Source organism: Lates calcarifer, linkage group LG10 (assembly GCF_001640805.2).
Source record: "Lates calcarifer isolate ASB-BC8 linkage group LG10, TLL_Latcal_v3, whole genome shotgun sequence".
Lineage (NCBI taxonomy): Eukaryota > Metazoa > Chordata > Actinopteri > Centropomidae > Lates > Lates calcarifer.
The window spans coordinates 1665997-1690250 of NC_066842.1; the positions used below are offsets into that span (position 1 = coordinate 1665997).

The window sequence follows — 24254 nt, forward strand, 5'->3', positions numbered from 1 at the left end:
TTAATACTGTGGAGGATGAGAACGAGTTCTTCGCCTTCCAACAAGACGACGACTCGCTTCACAGAGACAACAAAGCCTTCGACAAACAGATGACAAATATCTTCATTCTGCTGAGCAGCTAAGAAACACTGAGTCTGAATTGGGGCTGAAAGATATTAATGTGATGATCACCAAGGTGAAGAACCTCAAGGACCAACTCTACATCTCAGCTGCAAATGAAATTTGAAATTTTACTTTAGTACTTTTACTTGTCATTGAGTAATTGTATATTGTTGTACTGGTACTTTTACTTAAGTAAAGGATGTAAATACTCCTCTGCATATATTAGAGAACTACAGGACAGGTTTCATCGAGACCTACTGTTCCAGTATAGTTAGATTCTTCTATATAAGCAACAAGAAAACAACAGAAACAAATTCAAACAAACATGACATTCAGAAACAAAGAGAACGGGTGTTTGACTGTCGTCAGTTTATCTTTGTTTTCTCTGAACTCTCAGAGCTTCAAACTGTAATTAGTGACTTCACCAACATAAATAATGATCTTCTAAAATACAGCTTGGCCACATGAAAAGAAAATGCAACATATGGGTTCAAATGAAAGACTGAAGCACCACCTGGTGGACATCAGTCACACTGCACCAACACTCACTACATTTACAACTAGAAACTATTGCTCAGGAAAACAAAAAAATAATTCCTGGAGCCAGCTTCTTTAACGGGATCCACACCAGAGTTTAAAGAGTTCTCCCCCAAACTCCATCCGTCCACCAAGTTTGGTGCAAACAGGTTCAGTATTTTTTGTGTATTCCTGCTGACAAACAAACAAAAAGACAGGGGTGAAAAAATAACCTGGGGATCTGTATCTATAGGTCTCAGGGAACATGACAGAGGGAGCAATCTGATCCAGCATCTATGGGACAATCCAAGGACAAGCCAGATCCACGGAGGCCCCACCCTGCAACCAGCAAGACCCAAAGGATCCACAAGACACCCCCAGAGGTCCTGGTCCATGCCCCATTGGGTCAGAGCACAAGGGGAACCTACACAAATATCAGTCAGGTTTGGATCTGGAGAGTTTGGAGTCCAGGTCAACACCTGTTTAGTTGGGTATTACGCGTCAAAGTAACATCCAGATGAATGAAGGACCCAAGGTTTTCCAGCAGAACATTGTCTTATAACAGGACGATCAGTGTGTATCTATGATTCTGACTCGGTGGAGCCTTTTCGAGTCCTCACCAACATTCAAGGTCTTGTTTGGTTATACAAAACACAAGACACACAACTCAGATCTCTTTGGGGAACTTTCAAAACCAGTGGTTGTAATGTTTTATTTGTTTTCTGAAATCCACAAACTTCTGAGGGTTTTCCAGGAGTCGTGTGAGAGACTGTGGAACGCTCCTATAGGAGATTATAGTGTATGTTCATACTCTGCCATTATCATGCCTCATATATGACTTTAAGTTTATATGAGTTGAAGTTTGGACTTGAAACAGCTGAAGGGCGATGTTAGGGTCTTACATTTCCTCCAGGATCTCTGCAGTTCTTTTTCTGGCGGGGTAGTGGGGGGTGGCGGTGGTTGGTGGGGGGTAATCGAGGCGAGGCCATCAGCTGCCCTGTCATTTAGGAGCCACACGACATTATCCTGTAAGACAGCAGGTTTAGGGTTTCAGAAAAAGTGGGAGTTTATAGATGCAGTAATTGGAGCAGGAGTCACATTCCTGAGCCAGAGTGAATTTGAAATAGTCGCTGCTGCTTTGTTGTGCAGATGATGATTAAAAGACGCCACTGCCAGCTGACTCTCCTTATAATTTGTGAGTCTATTTCTGGGCATACTGACAGATCAAAATTAGTGAAAGCTTGTTCCAGATGTGAGAGCCTCCTCCTCCTCCTCCTCCTCGAGCTCCTACCTCTATGCCTATCTGACAGAGAGGAGGGTGGAGGTGGAGGTGGAGGAGGGGGGGGTGTGACTGAGTGAAATTTGGCAAGTGCCCTCGAAAAGAAACAGAAAGAGAGGAGATGATTTAGTTTTGGAGAAGCAGCGGAGGAGCCGAGGACACAGAGCTGATCTCCTGTCTGCTGAGACTCTGCTGAGGATGAGGATGGAGGTTTTGTCCAGGATGGAGGCTGCTGGAGTCGTCGTGTTGATGCTCAGTCTTCACCACATGTGTTTATCGTCTGCTCAGGTGAGTCCAGGTGACATTAAGACCAGTTTGGAGTCTTCTGTGTTTCTGCAGAGGCATTCAGAAGTTCACAACTCGTCCGTGTAGTTTAGATTAATACTCTGGTCAGAGAAGTGGATCCCAGTTTGTGACGTCTAAAAATCCTTTAATGAAATGATCACAGAAACATCACATCTGGTTGAAATGCTCATAACTCACGTCCACACTGACGCCTGTAACCTGTGATCAGAGGTCACATGCTTCTTCTTTAAAGGGGTCAAAAGTCAAAAAGGTCGGGAAACTTGTTGTGAGAAAAGACACAGTGAGCAACATCTTCAGGTTTTGAAAACCTTTTCTGTTTATTTAATTCTATCTACCCAAGTAAATTAAAAAATGAATTCTTATTTATTAAGGTCAGCTCACAGGTAACAGCAGAAAAAAAGAAAATTTGTTCGATTGATTTATTTGTAAATGTTATAGGTTGTTAATAACTCATTGTTATTGCTGTTTTTTTGTCTGATTTGGCCAGGAAACTCTTAAAAAGGATATTTTCTTGTTAAACAAATGGTAAATTAAATTGAATTTAATTTTTGTCTATAAATGTTTATAGTGTGCATTTACAAAAAATATTTAATGAGGGTTTTTTTACTTATGGATATCAGTACATTTACGTTTTCTTTACATTTATCTTGTAAAAGATGTTTTCCACAGAGGAAGAAGGAGGAGGAAAAATCCAAAATAATATAAGACACATTAAAAGTACATGAAGTATCAGGAGACTAAGAAGAATAAGTTATGATACAAGTTAAGCAGCAAGAAACTCAGGAAATGTTATTTTTCTTTTGAAGAAAGTTAGTGTTTTTATCTCATTTCATCTCCAGTTTCCGTTTTTGTCATCAAAATGTGTTGTCTACAATTACTGAAAATATTTGTTTACATGTTGTTTTATTTTTGTCATAAAGTCTCTTCTCTGGTTTAAAACTGTTGCTCTGCTGTGGTTCACTCTGACCCGACATGTTGAACTCAGCTTCACCCTTCTCCACCACCGGGTCACTGCCTGTGACAAGCCACAGAGAAACACCTCCAAACACACAGAGACCAGAGGATCAGTGTGCGGCTGTGGCAGCGTCGTGTCGTGTTGTGATGAGCGCGGTGTTTCAGCCGTCGGTGTGAGGTCAGCGGCGGGATCAGGGCCAGTTTTCACCCAGGTGTTACTGCAGCTCTGAAAACCTCACCTCTATGTATAGACCTCACACCTGAAACACACTGGAGACTGAAGACTCACTCAGAGTCAGAGTCTGAATAACTGGAAAAATAATTGCAGACAGCGTGTGTGATGATTTTTTTTGTTCAGATTTAGAGTCTTTACTTTTAGGAAATCTCTGGGTCTGATGATTCTTCACCCTTAAAGCTGCACTTACTGATATTTTTCTTTAACAATGGAGCATGTTCTGAACTGCAGCTTCACTATTTTACACTCAGCTCTCTAGTCAACCTTGTCAGGATGTTAGAGGTGTTAGGAGAGGAGGTCTGATAGTATTTGGGAGCTGGTTCCACCATCAGGGAACCACAAACCACAACAGTCTGGACTGAGAACGCCTTGTGTGCAGACGACGATCCTTAGACAAAGACAGTCTCTCTGTGGACAGCATTAGTGACTTGAGTTTGATTCGGGTGGCCATGTTTAGCCAGTGGAAGGTCAATGATCAGCAGAGTGACCTTTTAGGCTGATTAGAGACCAGATGCACTGCTGAATTCTGGACCACTTGTACAGGTCCACAAAGGGAGGACCACCAGTAGACCATGAGGTGAGAGATAACCATGGTCTGTACCAAGAGTTGGGTGGAGTACTGAGACAGTAAAGGCCTGATTCTTCTTATGTTGTAGCTTTATGACCAGGGAGACAGATGCATCATGGTCAGAGAAGGATAGCTGGTGATCGAAAAGGTTTCTCATGACCTCGGTTCGGGTTAGGGATGAGGAGGAGATTTTGACATTGATTTGGGAATGGAAAGACTGATTGGCTGGGAGAGACGAAGAGTTCAGTCCTCTAACCTGTCCTGGTCCCATCCACAGGACTGTCCGTCCACCCATGACCTACTGAACTCCCTGCGACAGGTGGAGAAGATGCTGGTGGTCCACGAGGCGTCGTACCAGCAGGGCCTCCGCTCCCTCAGAAAGAAGATCAGCTGCCCTGCACAACAGCACTATGGCCATCTTTAAGGCGGGAAAAAATGGTGAGTCATTCCAAAAATCCAGAAATTCACCTGGTCACTGATAGACTGATGCCTTATAAGGACAAAAGAGTCAAAGCAGGTTGAGTAACATCAGCTCAGAGGGTAAATGAACATGTCTCTTTTTGCTCTCAGTGTCCTGCCCCAAACCAGAGCTGCCAGCTCATGGCCGCAGGCTGGGAAGAGTATTTGGCGTCGGACACGAGGTCCACTTCCTGTGCAAACCCGGCTACGAGCTGATTGGTCCGCGGACTCGAGTGTGTCTGGAGTCTCTGAAGTGGAGCGGTCAGCAGCCGATGTGCAGACGTGAGTCAAGTGACTGAACGACTGATCCCTGTTTATTTTTTTTATTCATTCTTCCTTTAAAGTTTTGTTTCACTTTTTTCTTTCCAGGCTTCAACAGCACCGAAAACTCCCTGGCCTCCTTCTCTCCTGCTGCTCCCTCCTCTTCCTCCTCCTCCTCACCCTTCCCAGGGTCTGCTGCTCTGTCAGCATCCTCCTCCTCCTCATCATCCTCCTCAGCATCTTATACCCTCTCCTCCTCATCACCTACATCCTCCCCTCCCTCCTCCGTCCGACCATCTCACTGCACCCACTTCCTGGGCTCCACCCGTTGCACCTGTGACGTGGGTTTCACCATATCAGGCCGCGACAACAACATCTGCACAGGTGATGAATATTTTCAGACAAATAATTGGTTTGTAATTCTGCTCCTGCTAATAATAATCCTGTCTGTGTTTCAGACATCGATGAGTGTCGTCTGTTTCCTCTCGGTCAGCCCGGTCGTCTTTGCGTCCATCAGTGCGTAAACACTCCTGGCAGCTTCCACTGCTTCTGTCCAGCCGGGTACGATCTTGCCAGGGACGGACGCAGCTGCACAGGTCAGCTCAAAGTTCAAAGGTTACATCCAGTAATTAGCACAGCTGTTGGTGTAACTCTCACTTCTGCTCTTCTTTGTCCAGACATGGACGAGTGTGAAAACCGGATGCACAACTGCACATCGAACCAGGTGTGTGTGAACACCTACGGAGGTTTCCAGTGTGTGACGGTGGAGTGTCCTCACATGAAAAACGCCACATACATCAAGACATCACCCATGTAAGAACACACCATTGATCTGTGTAGGTTCTCACTGATCCAGGTCATGGTAGTCTTAAGTGCAACTGGACTTCTTTTAGGTTTCTTGAAGATGTTTCACCTCTCATCTGAACAGTATTTAACCAAAGGTGGTCCTCAGAGTTGTTGACCCACCCTGCCATCATGTGAGTTGTTAGGAGTAGTGATGGAGGCCAACTGGAATGACCATCATTGACCTATCAGCCACCTATAACTTGAGATAACTACAGGCTAACAACTAACATAACGACAGGGTGGGTCAACAACTCTGAGGACCACCTCCAAGGTGACAATCCCACCAAGGGTTAAAAACCTGGGCCTTCCCAAACAACTTTTAGAACTGAGGAAGCCTTTCAGATGGGAGGTGAAAGGTGTTCAAGAAAACTAGAAGAAGTCCAGTTGACTTCAACTCTAGCATTTAAGATTACGCCATCTCAACACACACACCATCCATGATCAGATCTTCTTTCTTCTAGCTTCTAGCTTCGAGTTTGTTCTGTCCTTTTCCATCATTTCACCACATCTGTAGGACATCGAGTTAAAATAAACTTCAGTGAAATCACATCTGAAGAACTCAATCAAACTACAAACAAAGCAGCTAGAGGAGGAATGCAATCTGGGCAGACGAGAGAAACAAAGTCATAAACTGCTCACCTCAAAAGACAAAAGACTCAGATTAAATGTAAATGACAGAGGTGGAGAGAGATTTGGAAACAATGAGTTTCACAGCCACGTCAGCCACTTCCTCTCTCCACCCGTCATTTAGCTTCCCGCTGACAGTAACCGGGCTGGAGTCAGACTGAGGTTTGGCTTCAGATGTCCCGTCAGGGTCTTCAGGCTCCAGTCAGGTGATCGGATGGTGTTTATGGCGATGGACGGGAACTAAATGTGGCTGTAGAGTTTTGATTTATTCCTTCAGCTGAATCATAATTGTATCTTTTGGTGATGCAGGAGGGACAGTGCTGTGGTGTGCAGACTCTCCAGGGGACATCTCTACCACACATGGGTGTCACTCTAGGAGGCGTTTAATCGAATGGTTTAAGGTTTCAATATTGTTCGAAGTCTCTGGAAAACCACAATGATTCCAAGTTGGAAACCAGCCTTTGTTTGACTGTTGAGGAGACAGGAAGTGAATGGGGAGAATCCCAGCCTCTTAGACCACAACCATGCCATCCTAAGACTTAAGACATCACCCAGTTTACCACTATGACCTGAAAGCTAAAAAGGTCAAGAGCAGTCTTTATATGAAGGAACCGGTTAGCTAGTCAGCACAATTTCACATTTGACTCGAATTAAATTCGTGTCCGATTCATGTAAAATACATATTAAATACATTTAAATTCATGCTGTTTAGCCATGTTCACTGTTCATGTTTCCCAGAGGATGAACAATGCTGATTTTTGATGCCCCAGACTTCTCTTTTAGCGTCACCATGACATTGATATTTACGGTTTTGAGTTAAAATGTCTCAACATTCACATTCTCCAGAGGATGAACTGTAATGCTTTCATCCAGGACCGTCACCAATAGTCAGACCATCAAAGTTTTGTTATCTCTACATAGCAAACGTTAGCATTTAGCAACTGTTTACATTGCGAGTTCAGCATCAAACTTCATTCCTTTACTCACCAAGAGCTGTCTCCAGAGGTGGAAAGCAATGGCAATGTTTTTCATCTGGTTCTATTACTTATTTTCTTCCACTGATGTTAGCATGCTAACCAGCTAGCACTGGCCCAGGTCAGCCTGTCTCATCACTTTCCGATAGTGCAGTGCAGCGGCCAGTCTGCCCTAAGGACGTAGCATTGTTTACCTGTGCTAACCTCGTATTGTGAATGCAACAATAGCTGAAGCTCTTGGCACCTGACCATCACCACCACCTGCTCCCGGCAAGAAACCATGTTTAGCTGCAGAGAAATTAGCATCTTTAAAAACAAAATAAAAGCCTATTAAAATATTATTTTCATTACTGATGAATCTACTGGTGAATCTTTGACTTCTCCATTAATTATTTTGGGTCTGATTTGTCTAAACTGTCCAACCAACAGTCCAAAAGCCAAACAGATTACTTGTTGTCAAAATAATTTATTAATTTTCTGTCAATTAACAAATCAATTAATCGTTGCAGCTCTAGCTACAATCTCTGCCGTCAGCAACAGGTTTATTGTTGTTTTTGTCCTTAAAAAGAAACAAACCAAAGTGTGAATACCTTTAAATAACCACTGACCTGACTGAATGTTTCACCACCTCCAGGCGCTGTGAGAGGAACCCGTGCATGCTGGGAGACAAGGCGTGCACTCAGGCGCCAAACTCAATCTCCTTCCACTTCCTGTCCGTGGTGTCCAACATGTCCGCCCCTCGCGTCCTCTTCCGGGTGTCGGCGGCTCGTGTGCTGGGCGACACGCTGCGTTTTGGGCTGGCGGGCGGCCGCGGACGGGGCCACTTTAGCGTGCAGCGGTCGGGCCGACAGACCGGCACCTTGCTCCTGGTGACGCCCATCAAAGGTCCCGCCACTCTGGAGGCCGAGGTGGAGATGAGCGAACTGGAGCGTAACGCCCTGCTGGGCCGGTACCTCACCAAGGTCACCCTGTTCGTCTCTCCATACGAGTTTTAAAAGGAGGACTGGTGGAGGAGGGGTCATTAGAGTTAATGGGCATTTGGTGGCAAAGAATTAGCCTAAACCTTTAGAGTCCAACTCAAATCACAACAGTAATCCTGTTCAGAAAGTCACGTTAAAGTCAATTATATTTTAAATAGGGAATAAAAACGGCCAAAGTATGTGTTGGACTGACAGTGATCTCAGCTAGTGCCCCTCATGTGCAGACATTACATTCAAGTCACACAGCTACACATCCAGTTTCTGAAAGATAAATACCCAGTCATTTATTACCTTTATCCAACCTGTCAGCTGAAGTTCAACTGTATCAAAACACAAAGATGGAGGCTGGAAATGACAAATCTAGAACACGAACCAAACTTATAATCACTTCAATTTAATCTACATTGACATTATAATAATAATAATATCTATATAGCTCCTTTCAAGGAACAGCTGCAACAAGACAAGATGAAAATTTAAGTCAAACAATAGAAAACAAACAGTTAAAGATTATACAGCAACTGAGGAGGAAATAAAGGAGTGAAAGTCCTATGGATGAAGATAGGATGAGGTTAAAATAAAAAATACGGCCAAGAGAATGACTTTGTGTATTAATAGGTGTTTGTAGCAGTTAAATTTCAGTTGGACTGTAAAGTTTTAAAATAGCATGAATTCTGAACGCCAGAACATAAATTCATACTTTTTTACTCACCAAAGACTTGAGTTAAATTTTCCTAAATCTACTCACACCATCATCCTGCATTTTCTTACATGTGGGATAGAGGGAGGTCAGATCAGAAACATCAGGTGATTTTAAAGTGAATGAGAACCTGAACCGAAGAGGATCATGTAATGATTGCAAGTGCAGGAACAGGAACCTCAAACAAACTGAAGAGTCCCACCAAGTCCTTATGGGGGTTAAGGGGGGGGTGTCAAACCACTGAGTGTTTTTAGCCTCATGTAGGTGATTTACTGTATCTGTTGAACTTCTGTAAAACTATGAATTCTGTACATAACTTAGCCAAGTAGATGATAGATACCAAATTAGTTTGACCCAGCAGAAGGTTTAAAGTATCACAGAGACCTGGTCAGGAGATCTAGACTCAGTCTGGGGTTTTGAGGCTGAAGTGATAAGAACCAGTCACTAAACTGCAACAACAGTTAAAGACTGAAGGTGCATCGTATTTATCTGTCCAGTCTGTCTCTGTTTGACTTCAGTCTATGATGACAGGATCTGACTGAATGAGCTGTGACTGGTCAGATCTCCTGACCAATGGAAAAGCAGAAGGTTTAATCAGACGTGTGCAAACCATCAACTGAGGACGATATGATCGTTTCCTGACTTTGGTGAAAACGTGTTGAGTGTGCAGACAAACAGGAGCTTTTGAAAAGTTGAAATCTTGACACTAATATATAGAAACACACTGCGTGCTTATAATCACAACTTCAGTATCTTGTTATTATGATCTTTTTTATTGATTTTTATTATTGTAAAATCATTTTTGATTATTACGTTACTCTCTGATTGTATCGCATGAACTTCAGAACTAATACATAAAGAAACAAGTTGTTTTTCAGCTCAGCCTGAAACGTCTGAACACCTTAAAGACATTTTCTTTAGAACTCACGGTGCACAGACTTTTCAGCTGGTTTCTCTGTGGTCAATGCACTGCTCTTCTACTGGAATACACATGTAACCAACATGAATCCAAACATTTTGAAATATTTAAAATGGCTGAATTGAATCATCCCCAGTTTGTTTAGTTCCTTCTTTATCTTTGCATTTGTTTCTGAGCTTAGCGTCAATTTTGCATTGTGGAGTTTCCAATGAAGACTTAAAACTAAGGGTTTTAAAGGACCTTAACCTCCATGAGGGGATCCTCATAGATTTACTCTCAAGAAAAACAAATGCTTGGCTGTGATCTGAATGTAAAAATAAAGCATGAGCTCCACAAACTTGGACTATGTATGAGTCAGTACATTTCTGTGTTTTCTGTTTTTGTATTTTATCTTCTGTCCAACAAAGAATAAACATGTTTACTCCAACATCGACTAACGTGCAGGTTTGATGTCTGCTCTGTTGTTTGTCAGAAGCTATAATCATCCTCGAAGTTTTTTGTTTTTAGATGTTTTGAGACGTTCAAGTCGTAAACCGTCGTGCTGAGTAGAAACTGCGAGGTCGACGTGTTTTGGTCTGTCGGGCTGAAGAATTTAACACAGATCTGTCAGACGACCTGAAGCCTCCACAGACCAGACAGAACACACACATGCAGACATACGGTCATATATGTTTACACTGTATGTCTGTAGACAGACACACACATGTATGACTGCATGAAGACCACACACTGCCAGATTCACGTGTGTGTGAGGAGTTGGAGATTTTAAACAAGCAGATAAATATTCTCAGACAGTCACATGTTAGCACACAGGGTTAAAGTCCACAACACATATGAATGAATATTTCTATTCAAGGGTGCACAGGGTTACAAGACGTTACATGACCCTCAGAGCCTGTTTACACCTGGTATTAAACTGCAATCTGCATCCAGATACCTCAACCACAAGGTGTAAACATGTTGTGATCAGATCTGTCTGACCACAAGCTCTAAGTGACTGGTAGAAATGTTAGATTCTCGTCTCTGGAACCTCAAGAGCTGTCCAAGATAAACTGGACCGTTCCTACAGAAACAGCAACATGTCTGAGTCCTACAGCTGATCTGTCTCCACCTCAGATTAACTCACAGTGGACACAGATCTGATCTCAATGAGGAGAATGAGAACTCCTTAAAAACACCAGGTGTAAACACAAAGGTAAGATCAGATTGTTTATGATCTGGAGAACGTGTCTGCTTGCAGATCATGTTAATACCAAAGTGGTGGACTGACTGAGACCCTCTGCTAACATGGCTTCATCCTGTCAATGCACATAGTTTCAGTTTCATATGTCCTGGTTTTAAGGCATCCGCCTTAGAGATGGAGATTTGTAGCTCTACCACAGTTCAATGGAAGTGAACTGAATCCAGTTTTTGGTGCCAACAGTGGTGAAAAACAACATTTAAATATTTTTTTAAATCAGTGTCTCCTTTACTTTGGCTGATCCACAAACCAAACTGTCAGCTGCTTTCTTCAGGGATATTTTCTACCAAAGACTGGCTACGAATAGATAATCCATCAAAGTGATGTAGAGCAGAGAGCCGATTAACCAATTAGCTTATAAAGAAATGACATAAATTTTGATAATTAGATTGTTTTGATGACAAAGATTCAAAAGATTCTTTGGTTCTAGTTCTAACATTTGCTTAGTCAAAAATAAAATCAATAAATAAACTGCTAATGAAAATACATTTCTCTAATCATGCAGTGAAGCATCGTCAGCTTTTACATTCGTCAAAGTTATCATGCAATACTGTGAATTCAAGAATGTGGTCGTATTAAATTAAATAAAAGCCGACACGACACTGGACGCGTTAGGTTCCTCCTGGTCGAAGTTCAAGTGCAACAGCAGGAATATTTTTCAAACCACACTGTGATGAACCAAAACCACCGGACACAAGAGGGAAAAAATAAAAACCTGAAACAATTGTGGGCTGTAACGTGAAGTGGACTGAAAGTAATTTATAGTCAACAGGCTCCAATGTGTCAAACCAGAGACTCGTCCTTTAATTTATTCAGACAATGAAGGAGGAAGTCTGACTGGAATTAATCATGATGTTTTAATGGTTAGTTTCTATTGTCAGACGTTTGTAGATGAAGACGAACCAACAACTTTATCGCTGTCATTGTCTGTGTGTTGGGTTTCACTTGAGACTTAAACAACAGTTCTACCCTGATACTCAAACCGAATGCCATCTTCTTGTTTTTAAGGATTTCTACAGAAACATTCAGTAAATTTCACCCAAATTTGTTCCACAAGGCTCAGAATTCCAACATAAGAGACGAATTTGGACAGACTCTAACTGAAAATCCTCCTGCGAAGGGCCTTTTAAAGAGCTTTGTTTTGTAGGTTTTTATGTCATTAAATACAACTACACAACAACACATCCTCACATCGTCACGTAGAGAGAAACTCCACTCCTGACGAAAATTCAACTCAGGTAAGAAGCAGCTAAAAGGAAGAAAACAGCCAGATTCAAAAGTGACTGACTGGGTGAAGCTAGTACTAACGTAGTGTTTTAACACTACAGTTCCCAGAGTTCTGTTCATCTTTTCATGTGAATCCTTTATGTGTGAGTACAATACAAAACACAAGTCTCCAACAACCTCTGTAGTCTCATTTAGACACTCGTTAGCAACCGCCTTTTTTAAGACACGTAAAAGCTTCAAACATCAGGAGTGGGGGATTTACTGACCCATTTTATGTCGGAGAATAAAACCTGAAAATGTCTGGAGCTTGTGTTAAAACCACAGACCTTATTTCAGACATTGGAGGAAGGGAACCACAAGTGCTAAGATGCTAACTTACTTTCTGGTTTTAGGACTCGTTCAGGCAACAGCACTCCCCAATGTCAGGGGCCTCCCCCACCACACCACAAAAACAGCTCAGAAATGTCTTGAGGAACAAAGAGCCCAAAGTGTTGACCTGGCCTCCAAACTCCTTGTTCTGAAAGAATAGAAGAAACAGACCTGACAGTGGAATAGAAACCTTGCAGACTTTATTATTATTAACAAACTGTCCAATTTTCATCTGTACAGAACAACAAAAAGAAACCAAAAAAGAAAAGTGTACAGGGGAAGAAAAGAAAAAAAAAAGAAATCAGATGATCAGGATCTCCATGAATTCAGACACAAAAACACAGTTTACAAAAAGATTTTTTATCGTCACAAACTGAAAAATCAAAAAAAAAAACGCTCTAGTTCATCATCGCTTGGGACAACGAGAACCGCAAGGAACCGACCAGAGATCAGAGATCACAGCGTCCTGCAGACACTCATGGTCCGAAATCTGTGGGCAACAACACACAAACAAGAGACATGTCATCCATCACACGCTAACACACACTCAACACACACGCCCGCATGTTCGTCGGCTGAGCGCTGCAGGGAATTCTGGGATGTTCTGTACAGCGGGATCCCTCGGTGGGACGGTGAGTAGGCACGCTTTGATAAAACTGACGTCAGATGGGGAGAAAGAAGAAAACAAAAAAACAAAAACGCGAAGGCAGTTCAACGTCTCATTTTCAAGCAGGGAGGGCAGCGCTCACCACAGCAAGCTTCAACAATTAGAAAATAAGAAACAGGTACAGGCTATAACTGCACGGTACGTAGTTTACAGTATGTCATCACTCAGTATAGTACACGTCATGTACAGGTGATCAGGCTCGAGCCGGGAGAGGAGAGATTCTTTAGTCACAACGAGACCAAAAAGCTCAACGACGCCGTGACTCTCTTGATAAAACCAAAACCTCCACCACCTGCTTCTTCCTCCAGCGTGAACCCGCAGGTTATCAAACGATGCATCACGTACAGATCAGGTGATCAACAACTGATCATCAGATGAATTTAATAATTTAGGTTTAATGCTAACGTTTTAATGCTAAAGAGCTAATGTGATTGGTATGATTTGCTTTAAAAGGAGCTAACTTTAAGTTTTCTGTGCTGTGATCCTGCTTTAGTCATTGTTTCTTTTACAATTCAAGAGGTTCTGGAAATCTGGACACTAATGGCAAGTGATGAGATAGGCCAACTGAACCTGGGCTAGCTGGTTAGCATGCAAACTTCTCCAGAAGAAAACATGTGGCACGTCGGCATTTCTTTCCACCTATGGAGACAGCTCGTGGCGAGTAAAGAAATGAAGTATGATGCCAAACTCGCAACGTAAACAGATGCTAATGCTAATGTTGGCTATATATGTAAAGCAATCGCAAAAAACTTAGAAACAGCTCCTTTAACACCAAAGTCTAGAGTTCAATCATTACGTCCGGACCCAAACGCACCAAACAGCACAGGTGTGAAAGCACGTATAAAGATTGTGATATGTTTGTGAAATGAACCTCCTGTTTGGTCTTCACATCACTGATCAGTCTTAATAAGCACCAGTGGTCATCCCCAAAGTATCATCACATTACAAGATATCGACGCACCGACTCAAAAACTACAGTCGTTCTTTTTCCAGCTCGTCTCTTCGATCTCAGATCATGTGGAGCGTCGTTAAATTGACAAAATATTCTGGACTCGCGCTCGATTCTGTCGAACGCTAATGTTTCTAACGTGCTGCCGCCTTCACCATCCAACACCCAAAGCAGAAATCGGACTCACTCTGCCCGCCAAAGAGAGGCGTTCACTGCCCTACATGAAAGAACCAGCCAGCTGCTGCTGATGCTCCGGAGGAGGTCGAACCTTCGCCGCCTGCATCCTCCTCCCCCCTCCCTCACTCCTCCTCCTCCCACCTCCTGCAGGAAGGAGGGGCGCTCGCTCGCTGGAGAAAAGGCAACCAGAGAACATTCAAATCATAGAAAAAAAAAAAACTTTGTCCATTAGTAAACAAATAAATAAGGCTATGACAAAACAATATATATATATTTATAGATATAAAAAAAGAACGAAAAATGTGCAATGATTCCAGTATCATCTTTACACAAAAATGTTCACATCTCTATAATAATCTAGAATCATTTTTTAATTTCTTTATTCTGTTTTTTTTCCTGCATTGCTCTCAGCTTTTCCGTACCAACCAGCACGATACCGACAGCCGCTCTGCAAGTTCATGTTCCGGGGGGGTCGGGGGGGTTGGGGGGTCGGGGGGGTAAAAAATAAAAAATACAGAGAGACAGGGGCCAGTTTGCCCAGTTCATCTGCTCCACCCAGTTCAGACTGGGATCACTACTGATTCTGTGGCACGATGATGGAAAAAAACAAACGTCCCGATCAGTGGACGTGGTGCGTTTATGGCACACTGGGAAAAAAGAAAAAAAGTAACACAAAAAAAAAAAAACTGGACTGCATTTGAAGTCACCGACAAATAATTCCTTGTTGGAGGAAGAGTTTCTGAGCGAGCCGCCGGCTGTGGGAGTGTTTGTTTGTTTGTTTGTTTGTTTGTTGCTTTATCTCATCTGTGGCTTGGTGGATGGAGGGCTGGCTGGTTGGCACCGCCCGCCTGGCAGTCCCATGGCGATAAAATCTAACTAACACACATCAGCGAAGGGAAAAAAAAAAAGATATATCCAGAGCCAAACAAACAACCCCCCCTCAAAAAAAACATTAGGCAGGAGGACAAACTAGAAGAATATGGTGGTAGAAAGACAGTTTGGATCTCACACACTCTCACACACACTCACACACACACACACACACACACACACACACACTGTAGTCATTAAAATACTGGAGTCATTAAACTGCTCTATACATGAGCATTCCCCCTCCCCATTTTCTACACATTTACACTTTATATGATTTCATTCACCTCCCGCCTTAACGTTTGACCTCTGACCCCGTATCCCTACAACACCCCCTCCCCCTCCCCCCTCTCATCACCCCCCCCACCACACAGCAAAAAAAGGAAAATCAGAGCAGAGTGAAAACGCCTGTGTCGAAGCTCAGGAAGAGAAGAAGAATCAGGAGGGAAAATAATCATAAGAAGAAGAAGAAGAAGAAGGAGGAGGAGGAGGAGGTGGGCGTGGTCTGCTGATGAGTGGGCGGGGCTCATGTAGAAGTAGCGCAGGTGAGTCACTGATGGCGCCCACTTTGACTGTGAGTAATGTCACTCCAGAGGAAGAGGAAGCGAGAGGAAGCTGAGGATGAGGAGTGATTACAAAACGAAGCACAGTGAGAGGATGACGGCAGGTTGGAGAGGTGGTCTGTGGGCGGGGGTGTGGTGGTCACTTATCCCGTTGGGCGTGTTCCTGACCCCGGAGTGGGCGTGGTCTACCTGTCCTTCAGCTCCTGAGTGACGCGTTTGGTGAAGCGGCCGCAGAGCAGCCCCATCAGGAAGAGCAGCGCCACGCCCGTACCGATCACCGTCAGGATGTAGTTCTTGGACGGCGACGTCAGCACCTGAGCGGCCAGGTCCGAGAAACCCTCAGCAGGAGCCGCCTGACAGGAAGTGAGGAGAAGACAGCGTGAGCGCAGGTAACGTACAAAATAAGAGCCCGGTTCGCTCCCCCACAGAGGAAACTCAATCCAGTCATTTCAAAATAAAAGCCCCTCTGCAGGAGGAGTTGTAACACTTTCAAAATAAAACTCTACTCTAGCACTTTTTGTTGTTTACTTTTAAAATAAAAGCATCATTTTAACCAAACTGCAGCTTGCTCTGGCAGCGTGAAGCAGCTGCAGGTCATGTACCTTGGCAGCGTAGCTCCACATGTCGATGCGATCCTGGAGCCTCTTCTTGCACTCGGGCTGCAGACGGACTCGTTTGTCCTGCAGCGCCTCCATGAGACACGACATCTCTGAGGAAACAAACACGTCAGCTTTAGATGGAAGCTTTGGGTTAATAACAAGAATGTTTGAACCAAATAAAATAAAACTCCTCAGAGAGGAAACTAAAAAGTCAATTAACTTGTGACAAACCTGCTGATTAGATAAAAAAATAAACTGAACCTGACTTAAGGTTCAAATAACATAACTTTATATGAGAGACACTGGATAGAAAACCAGGTCCTGTCGAGTCTAAATTCACAATAAATGTTTGAAAAACTCCTTTTCTTTAATAAAGTAAACAGTGTTTGTTTGTTTGTTTGTTTGTGTGTGTGGACTCACGGCGCCCCCTGCCAGGTGGGATGGCAGCGCAGTGGTGTTTGATGTCCAGAGCGCAGGCGGTGTGAAGGACGGGGTCGACAAAGATGTCCGCCTTACTCTCCTTCAGCATGTTCAACACCTCCTGCAGGAGGAGGAGGAGGAGGAGGAAAAGAGTGATGAAGAAGTGGAGGACGATAATAAAACTCCAGAGATGAACAATCGGTGTCTGTGTGTCACGACGCCGGGGTTTCCGTGCCCCCTCAGAGGTCAGTGAAGGCAGCAGCAGCAGGTGTGTTTACCTTCTTACATCCTTCCTGTTTGATCTTCAGCAGGTTGACCTTCAGACACTCCTCCACCTGCCCCGTCTGCTCCTGAGCCGCCGCCTCCTCCGGACACAACCTGGAGATCTACACACACACACACACACACACACACACACACACACACACAGGTGTGTGTTGTCAGGTGTGTGAATTGCATTAAACTCAGTCGACTTGAGCTCAGTGTGTTGTTGAAGCTTCTGACTTTACATCATTTACATTTATTTCCATTTCTGTTCTTAACGTTTTTATTTATGTTTTATTTCCTTCATGTTTTAGCGTCTGGCTGTGAGTCACTTCCTCTGGGCTGAAAATAAAACGTATTTGTCTCTTTTCAGTTTATTTTACTCTCGACGTCCTGGTGAATAAGAAACACGTTAACGTTTCTTTCATCACAGCCTAAAACATCTGAATCTGTTTCCTCTGCAGCTGATTAAACACTCAGTGTCGCCTCCTGCTGGTCAGACAGACAAACTACAACCCCTCAAATGATGAGTTAGTCCAGAGCCTCAGAGCCTCAGAGACTCAGAGACTCTGAGTCTCTGAGGCTCTGAGTCTCAGAGACAGAGGGAAGTGTTTTCATTCATACAGACGTAAACTCATGACTCACTGTGCTGATTTCAGTGTGTGTGTGTGTGTGTGTGTGTGTGTGTGTGTGTGTGTGTTAATGTGTGTGTGTTTGTATAAAAACAGAAGTGTGTGAACCTCCTGTGTGCAGTGGAGCTGCAGCTGAGGGTCCAGTCTGTAGTCCAGGGCCGACTCCTGCAGGATGACCCGGATCTGATCCTCACAGTCTGAAGACAAGCGCTGCCACAAACACAGGAAACACACGCGTTAATATTTCACCTGCAGGTGTGAGGACCTGCGGAGCTCAGGTGTGACTCTGACCTGGTCGGCGTATTTGAGTTTGAGGCAGGAGATGACCTGACCCTCCAGCTCGCTGTCCGCCGTCGCCTTGTTCAGGATGGACTGACAGAACTTTGGGATGTCGGCTTTACAGGCTTTCCTCAGGACCGGGTTCAGCCTGTAGTCTACACACACACACACAGTCAGCAGTTGTATGTGTGGTCCTGATGAGGCTGTGTGTGTGTGTGTGTGTGTGTGTGTGTGTGTGTGTGTGTGTACCTGTGTTCTGTGTGATCTGTCTCTTAGTGATCATCTGTTTGCATTTAGGATCCATCAGCTCACTGTTCTTGTTCTGTTTCAGACACTGAAGAACGTTCTTCCCCTCCGACTCCGTACAGAACCGCTGCAACACACACACACACACACACACACACACACACACACACACACACACACGTCATATAACACACTACCACAGCTGGAAATGAAGACAGTAACATCTTCATCTTCAGACGTCAGTTTGTTGTTAGAATCTCGGGGTGAACGACGTCACATTCAACATAATCAAACATCATGTGACTCAGGTTTCTCTGGACCTACTCTGATCATGTGTTTGCAGACTCTCATCAGCTGGTAGTCCAGTTCAGGATCGACCATCTCCACCTCCTGCAGCTTGAAGATCCTCTGGTGGCAGCGAGACGACAGATGACGCTTGTTCTCCTTCAGACACTCGATGACCTGCAGAGACAGAGATCAGCTGATCTGATCGATCGTCACTTTAACACGGTTTCTGCCGTCAAACTTCATCAGGTGAAAGTCCTCAGCTGTCTGTGGGACAGTTTGGTTTCTTCACCTTTACAAGACGAGCATCTCTTTAAATGTGTCAAAGTCAACACGCTCTGTGATCATGACCAAAGTTATCTGGACTGACTGCGACCGGAGTCCGTCTGGACCGGAGCAGTAATAATCAACATATCTGCAGAGTGAGCATGTGTGTCCACCGCCATGTTGATACAAAGATTAAAGACCTGAAAAATATCCTTTTAAAGTCCAGTTAGAACAGAGAAATAAAAACACGATTCGTTTTCAGTTCAATCTGTTCTGGTTTTCAGAGCAGAGTCAGTCTCAGCTGCTGTTGTCATATGTGCTACAGATCCAGTCTTTTATTACGGACTCTTCACTGTCATTCACACATTGATACCTGCACACTGACTGAACTTCCTCTGGGACAATAATAAAGCTGTCTCCTGCTGGACGTCAGAGACACTAAATCAAACTTTCTCATTCAGATTCTCCTGTTTCTACAGCTGACGACTCTGTGTCTCTGTGAAGTGTGTGTGTGTGTGTGTGTGTGTGTGTGTGTGTGTGCTGACCTGAGCGTTGCCGAACGCCACGTTCTGACACAGCTTGGTGATGTCCTGCTTACAGGAGTCGTACAGCTCCGGCTCCAGACGGATGTCCTCAGACTGCAGGTTCACAGACGGATTCAGTGGATTTACAGAAACACAACAAGAAAAAACAGGGAGAGGTTTAATCTGTGCAGAGAGAGAAAGTCAAACAGGCTCAGAGGAAAACATCCTGCTGCAGCTCATACGTCTCTTTACTTTCCTCAAGCTAAAGAACGTTTTGATCTTCACTGTCTCTGACTGTGACCGTGAGTGCGGCGTGTCAGTGAACGCACCATCTCCACCTCCTCCACCCGCAGCTGTTTGCGACACTTGACGGACACCCGCTGCTCCTTGACCTCCTGCAGCGTGTCGTTCCTCACCGTGGTGCTGAGGCAGATCACCACGTCCACCCTGAGGGACAGGACACACCAGCTCAGTCACACACACACTCTCTTTACACAGACAGAGGCGTCTTTGATTTCTCCTCACCAGGACAGTTTTTAGCTTCTTCTTGTTGTTTGTTTGTTTGTTTGTTTGTTTGGAGCTGAGCTGATGTGTGTGAAAATAAAAACCAAGTCTGACTGAACTCATTCCAGCAGAACCTCAGAGTGAGGAGGCAGCATTAGTTCACCTCTTTGGACTGTTCTGGTTCTGCTGGTGCAGGAAGACTCGTTAAAACCTGCAGCGTTAACGACGGACAGAGGAATAAACCTGAGGTGGTTCTAAAAGTTGACACTGATCTGACTTTGATGGATGAAAATAGAACGAGTGTCAGCTCCAACCTGCAGGAGTCTCATAAATATAAAGATAAAGCTGATCAGAGATCAGTGCTGGACGTGTTTTCTAACTGAAAGGATCCAGATTAGTTTCTCTCTGTCCTCCTCCACACGCTTGGTGACACTTAACATTTCTTCCTCTGTATTTTCTGGACGGCAGCTGAGGTTAGAATTCAGTCACTCAGCTGAAAACCTCAGGCCGTCGTTTACAGAAAGACCTGAGAGAAACCTGGACCTCGCTCTGATCCCGAGTCTTACTTCTTCTTGATGTTGGGACACAGTTTGAGGACGTCCTCCTTGCAGGCCGTCTTGAACTTGTAGGAGAAGCGGAAGTCTTTGATCTGAATCTGAGGACAGACAGACAGACAGACAGACAGACAGAGGTCAGCTCAGGTCCGTCTCTGATGCTTTAACAGGTTTTTCCTGGTTCTGTTCTGCTCACCAGCTGGAAGTGCGTCACTCCCACCGCACACTTCTCATTCATCTCCTTCTGGTGCTTGTTCTGAACCAAACACTCCATCAGGTCACCGGTGTCGATCTGATTATCAGCCACCTCCTGACAAACACACACAAAGTTCTCAGTCAGTCTCAGTCTGCACACTTTACACCTGATATGAGAAGAGAAGATGATAAATAAGGGATAAAATCAGTGGTGGATCATTTAATTATTATTTCTTAGGGATGTGACGATGGATGTTAGATCAACAAACTATTAATTCATCATCATCATTAATCGCTCAGAAGAGGAAATGATTCGGTTCAGGTCAGTTTTTCTTCTTCCTCTGAAGTCCTCCCATAACTCAGAGTGGATGTGAGGGTGAGGGGAGGGGAGGGAGGAGAGGGTGAGTCAGGGAGGGGAGGGTGAGTCAGGGAGGGGAGGGTGAGTCAGGGAGGGGAGGGTGAGTCAGGGAGGGAGGGTGCAGACGTACGTGGCAGTGGGCCTGGATGACGGGTTCACAGGCTCTCATCAGCAGCGCCTCGATCTGAATATCCTGAGGACGAAACACAGGACACAGTCACATCACAGCAGTCAGGTCTGAGTGAACCTGAGTCTAATCCACCAGGACCGAGCAGAGGTTCCCAACCTGAGGGTCCACACCTGTAAGAGGTCTCCAGGTAAAACTGAAGGGTCGGGAAAGAACGATCTGTCCACACCGACCGACAACCAGAGTCAGACACAAACACTGATCAGAACTGATCAATACATCAGTAATAGAGTTTCCTGAGTTTCATGGTGTCATCTGTCACAGAAAGCAGACAGGTGTGCTCACCTGTTCACAGCCTCAGAGAACCTCAGTGAACAATATGAATAAAATGTCTGTGTCATCTGATTCAGAACAACAAGGTTTAATAATCGGAACTTTTACCATCTCAGATCAGTTTTCTTCTTATTTTACTTTTTCATTTTTAAAAGAAAATCTAACTAGTCGACCGATCAATGATCAATATATGAAATCAAGCCACAGGTCCTGACGGCTGCAACAGAGAAACACTCACAGACCTGAGTTATTACAGTGTGTCCTCAGCTGCTGAACCAGGGGGAGTATTATGGGATGGTGCAGTTACCTCGGACTCCAGCTCCGTCAGGTTTCCCACCACGTCTCTGCAGTCCGACACCAGGTCCTCCAGGTGGTCCTGCAGACACTCCAGCTCCTGTCCGGCCTCCGTCTTCTCGCTGCACCACTTCCCCAGGTCGGTCATACAGCGCCGCTGCAGCTCGGGGTCCAGCTTCACGTCCAGCGCCCTCTGGTGGAGGATCCTCTGCACCTCCACCTTACAGTCTCTGGAGAGCTGCAGGAGGACGAGCAGGACGTCAGGTCAGAAAAACTAATCACAGACGTCTTAAACTGATCCTCCACTCCAGGGTTTCAGCAGCTGGGTCATTAAAGGTCAGTCCTGTACACTGTTTTAATCCAGACTGAAGATAGCAGGTAGTTCAGCATCTATTAATCTGCACATTATTTTCTTCATCAGTCACTTTGTTATTTTCCCAAAGAACAAGAAGAATTCAAATGTCTGGTTTTTTTTAATTTGACCTCGAGTCCAAAAATATTCAGCTCATATTCAGAAAAGCATCAAAAGAAACTTGAACCATGAAAATCTGCAGAATTTCTGCTTAAACGACTGAAATCACCTGGTCACTTATCAATAAACTGATATTGATTCTCTGTTGATCGACCGATCAGCTCATCGTCTCTGCACCATGTAAGACAAGACATGGAAACAGCCTGTCGAAAAGACTAGAGATGAAATGATCAGTGAATTGATTAGTGTTTTGTCTTTGACTCATCTGTTTTAGATCGATCAGAAGTCTGAAGACAGAAGTGTGCAACAGCTCGTGGACCTTCTCACTTTACAGACTGGATTAGTGAAGAAAAGAATGTGCAGATGAATCGATGATGGAAACAGCTGCTGGTCATTAACTGATGTCCACTGCAGCAGTTTACTGCTGTGGACCGAGCTTCAATACAGAAGACGAGCATCGAACTGTGTTTTAAAGAAGACGTGGCTGTTTGGAAAATAGTGAACAGGTCAAACTACAACGTCCACACTGACACAGTTTGATAGTGAAACGTTAAACCTGGGTGGAGTATCACTTTAAGAACGTGTCACGCAGCTGATTTGGATTCAAAGATTCTCTTTGTGTTGATTCTTCAGCAGCTTCACTTCTCTTCAGCTCCCACATGCAACAACACAATTACAGAAGAATTACTTCCCCTTCTAAGCAGCAGTCACTGTGACACAGCTTCCTGTGATTATCATCATCATCATCATCGTTGTTGGTTTAACAACAGGACGTACTCACAGTCAAACCGGAGTTTTCTGCTTCATCTGGAAGCTGTGAGAATATTCTCTGGTCAGTGAGAAAGTTCACACAAACATCCTGTTTGTTTTTCCTCTGTATACAAACAACCTGCTGTAATAAATATGTGTTTATCTGATGCTTTGAACCAAACAGCAGGAGCTCAGAGTCTTATTGTGGGGCCACAGTGATCCCTGAACCAGCGTCTGAGCCGATTCTGCAGGTTCAAACAGCTCAGACCGGACTCTCCAGCAGACACTCACCCTGCGTCCCTGCTCCACCGAGCGGTAAGCGTGGCGGTACAGGCAGGAGAAAATGGCGCCGGGCGGCATCATCTCGCTGGTCTCGTTCCAGCCGTGAGTGTGACAGAGGCGAGCAGCGTCGCCCTGACATTTCTTATAGAGGATGGGATCCAGCCTGGAGAACAAACACACACACACACACTTACTACACACACTACTGGACGTGGTGATATGTCATATGCAAACTTTTCATTTTCTACATCAAAAACCTGCAGAACTGCTCTGGTTTTATCAGACGACACCTGGTTTCAAACACCTGAACTAAAAACACAACATGTTTATTCTCTGAACTTTCTAATCCAACAGAGCCATCTTTAACCAGAGGAGGGATTTTAGTCGTCAGACGTCTGGATCTTCAGTGATCAGAGAAACACGCTGAGCAAACAGAGGAACATCCATTTTTACCCTCAAGCTGTTTTTACTGTCTGCTGAGGACAATTCAGCTCCTGAATCCTGAGCTACAAACAAGCTGAGCTAACGTTAGCAGCAGCTCCGCTAACAGCTGCCGTCCTTACAGAGCAGGTCCTTCTGTCAGACAGGAGAATGAACTAAATAAAAAGTGTGAGCAGGTCTTACTTCCAGTCTCTGGCGATGAAGTACTGCAGCTCCAACAGTCTGTGTTCACAGTCCTCCACCATCTTCTCCGTGTACAGATGCTCCATCAGACACGACAGGATCCTGCAGCAGCAACAACACAAACACGTTCACGTCTGAAAACCGAAGGCACCGAGTCTCTGAGAGACCTGAGGAGGACTCACATGGGGTCTCCGTTCCTGATGTGTTTGCAGGCGGTCTGGATGACGGACTCGCAGGCCTCGTTCAGAGCCCGGTCGATGCGGTAGTCGGCTCCGGGGTCGGCTTCCTGGATCAGAGTCTGGAGCTGAGGACGAGAGGAAAAAAAACAGAACGGTCAGAAAAAACTGCACCGGCTGGAGGCTCGGCTCTGAGCGGAGGGTGCTGAAAGGCATTCTGGGAAATGCAGGAAGAGGTGGAGGAAGGTCTGAGATCACGACTCTGAACTCATTCAGACCTG

General features: G+C 44.5%; 2 protein-coding genes across 5 annotated transcripts in view; one reads left to right on the forward strand and one right to left on the reverse strand.

The window, feature by feature from the left end:
• Positions 1-1971: 1971 nt before the first annotated feature.
• Positions 1972-10153, forward strand: si:dkey-234i14.3 (fibulin-7-like). The gene is given in 8 exon segments (XM_018660485.2): positions 1972-2185; positions 4238-4351; positions 4353-4398; positions 4531-4701; positions 4789-5064; positions 5139-5276; positions 5358-5493; positions 7762-10153. Coding segments are annotated over 8 exon segments (1332 nt in total). The 5' UTR covers positions 1972-2095; the 3' UTR covers positions 8123-10153.
• A 2592-nt stretch (positions 10154-12745) lies between these two features.
• glg1a (golgi glycoprotein 1a) overlaps positions 12746-24254 on the reverse strand; it is a 28346-nt gene continuing 16837 nt past the window's right edge. Inside the window, exons 9-28 of one of the 4 annotated variants that reach the window (XM_018660469.2) lie at positions 23980-24101; positions 23798-23899; positions 23183-23336; positions 22923-22955; positions 21683-21907; positions 21046-21108; positions 20559-20672; positions 20375-20463; positions 19634-19751; positions 19326-19418; positions 18553-18690; positions 18232-18355; positions 17995-18137; positions 17812-17913; positions 17086-17193; positions 16808-16928; positions 16391-16497; positions 15978-16141; positions 14366-14525; positions 12746-13052 (exon numbers count right to left, since the gene is read on the reverse strand). In XM_018660469.2, coding sequence (XP_018515985.1) covers positions 14396-14525; positions 15978-16141; positions 16391-16497; positions 16808-16928; positions 17086-17193; positions 17812-17913; positions 17995-18137; positions 18232-18355; positions 18553-18690; positions 19326-19418; positions 19634-19751; positions 20375-20463; positions 20559-20672; positions 21046-21108; positions 21683-21907; positions 22923-22955; positions 23183-23336; positions 23798-23899; positions 23980-24101 — 2250 coding nt within the window. In that variant the 3' untranslated portion in view covers positions 12746-13052; positions 14366-14395. Of the gene's footprint in view, positions 14526-15977; positions 16142-16390; positions 16498-16807; positions 16929-17085; positions 17194-17811; positions 17914-17994; positions 18138-18231; positions 18356-18552; positions 18691-19325; positions 19419-19633; positions 19752-20374; positions 20464-20558; positions 20673-21045; positions 21109-21682; positions 21908-22922; positions 22956-23182; positions 23337-23797; positions 23900-23979; positions 24102-24254 lie in introns of all 4 variants that reach the window. The other 3 variants (XM_018660468.2, XM_018660471.2, XM_018660470.2) reach the window with 3 other exon arrangements.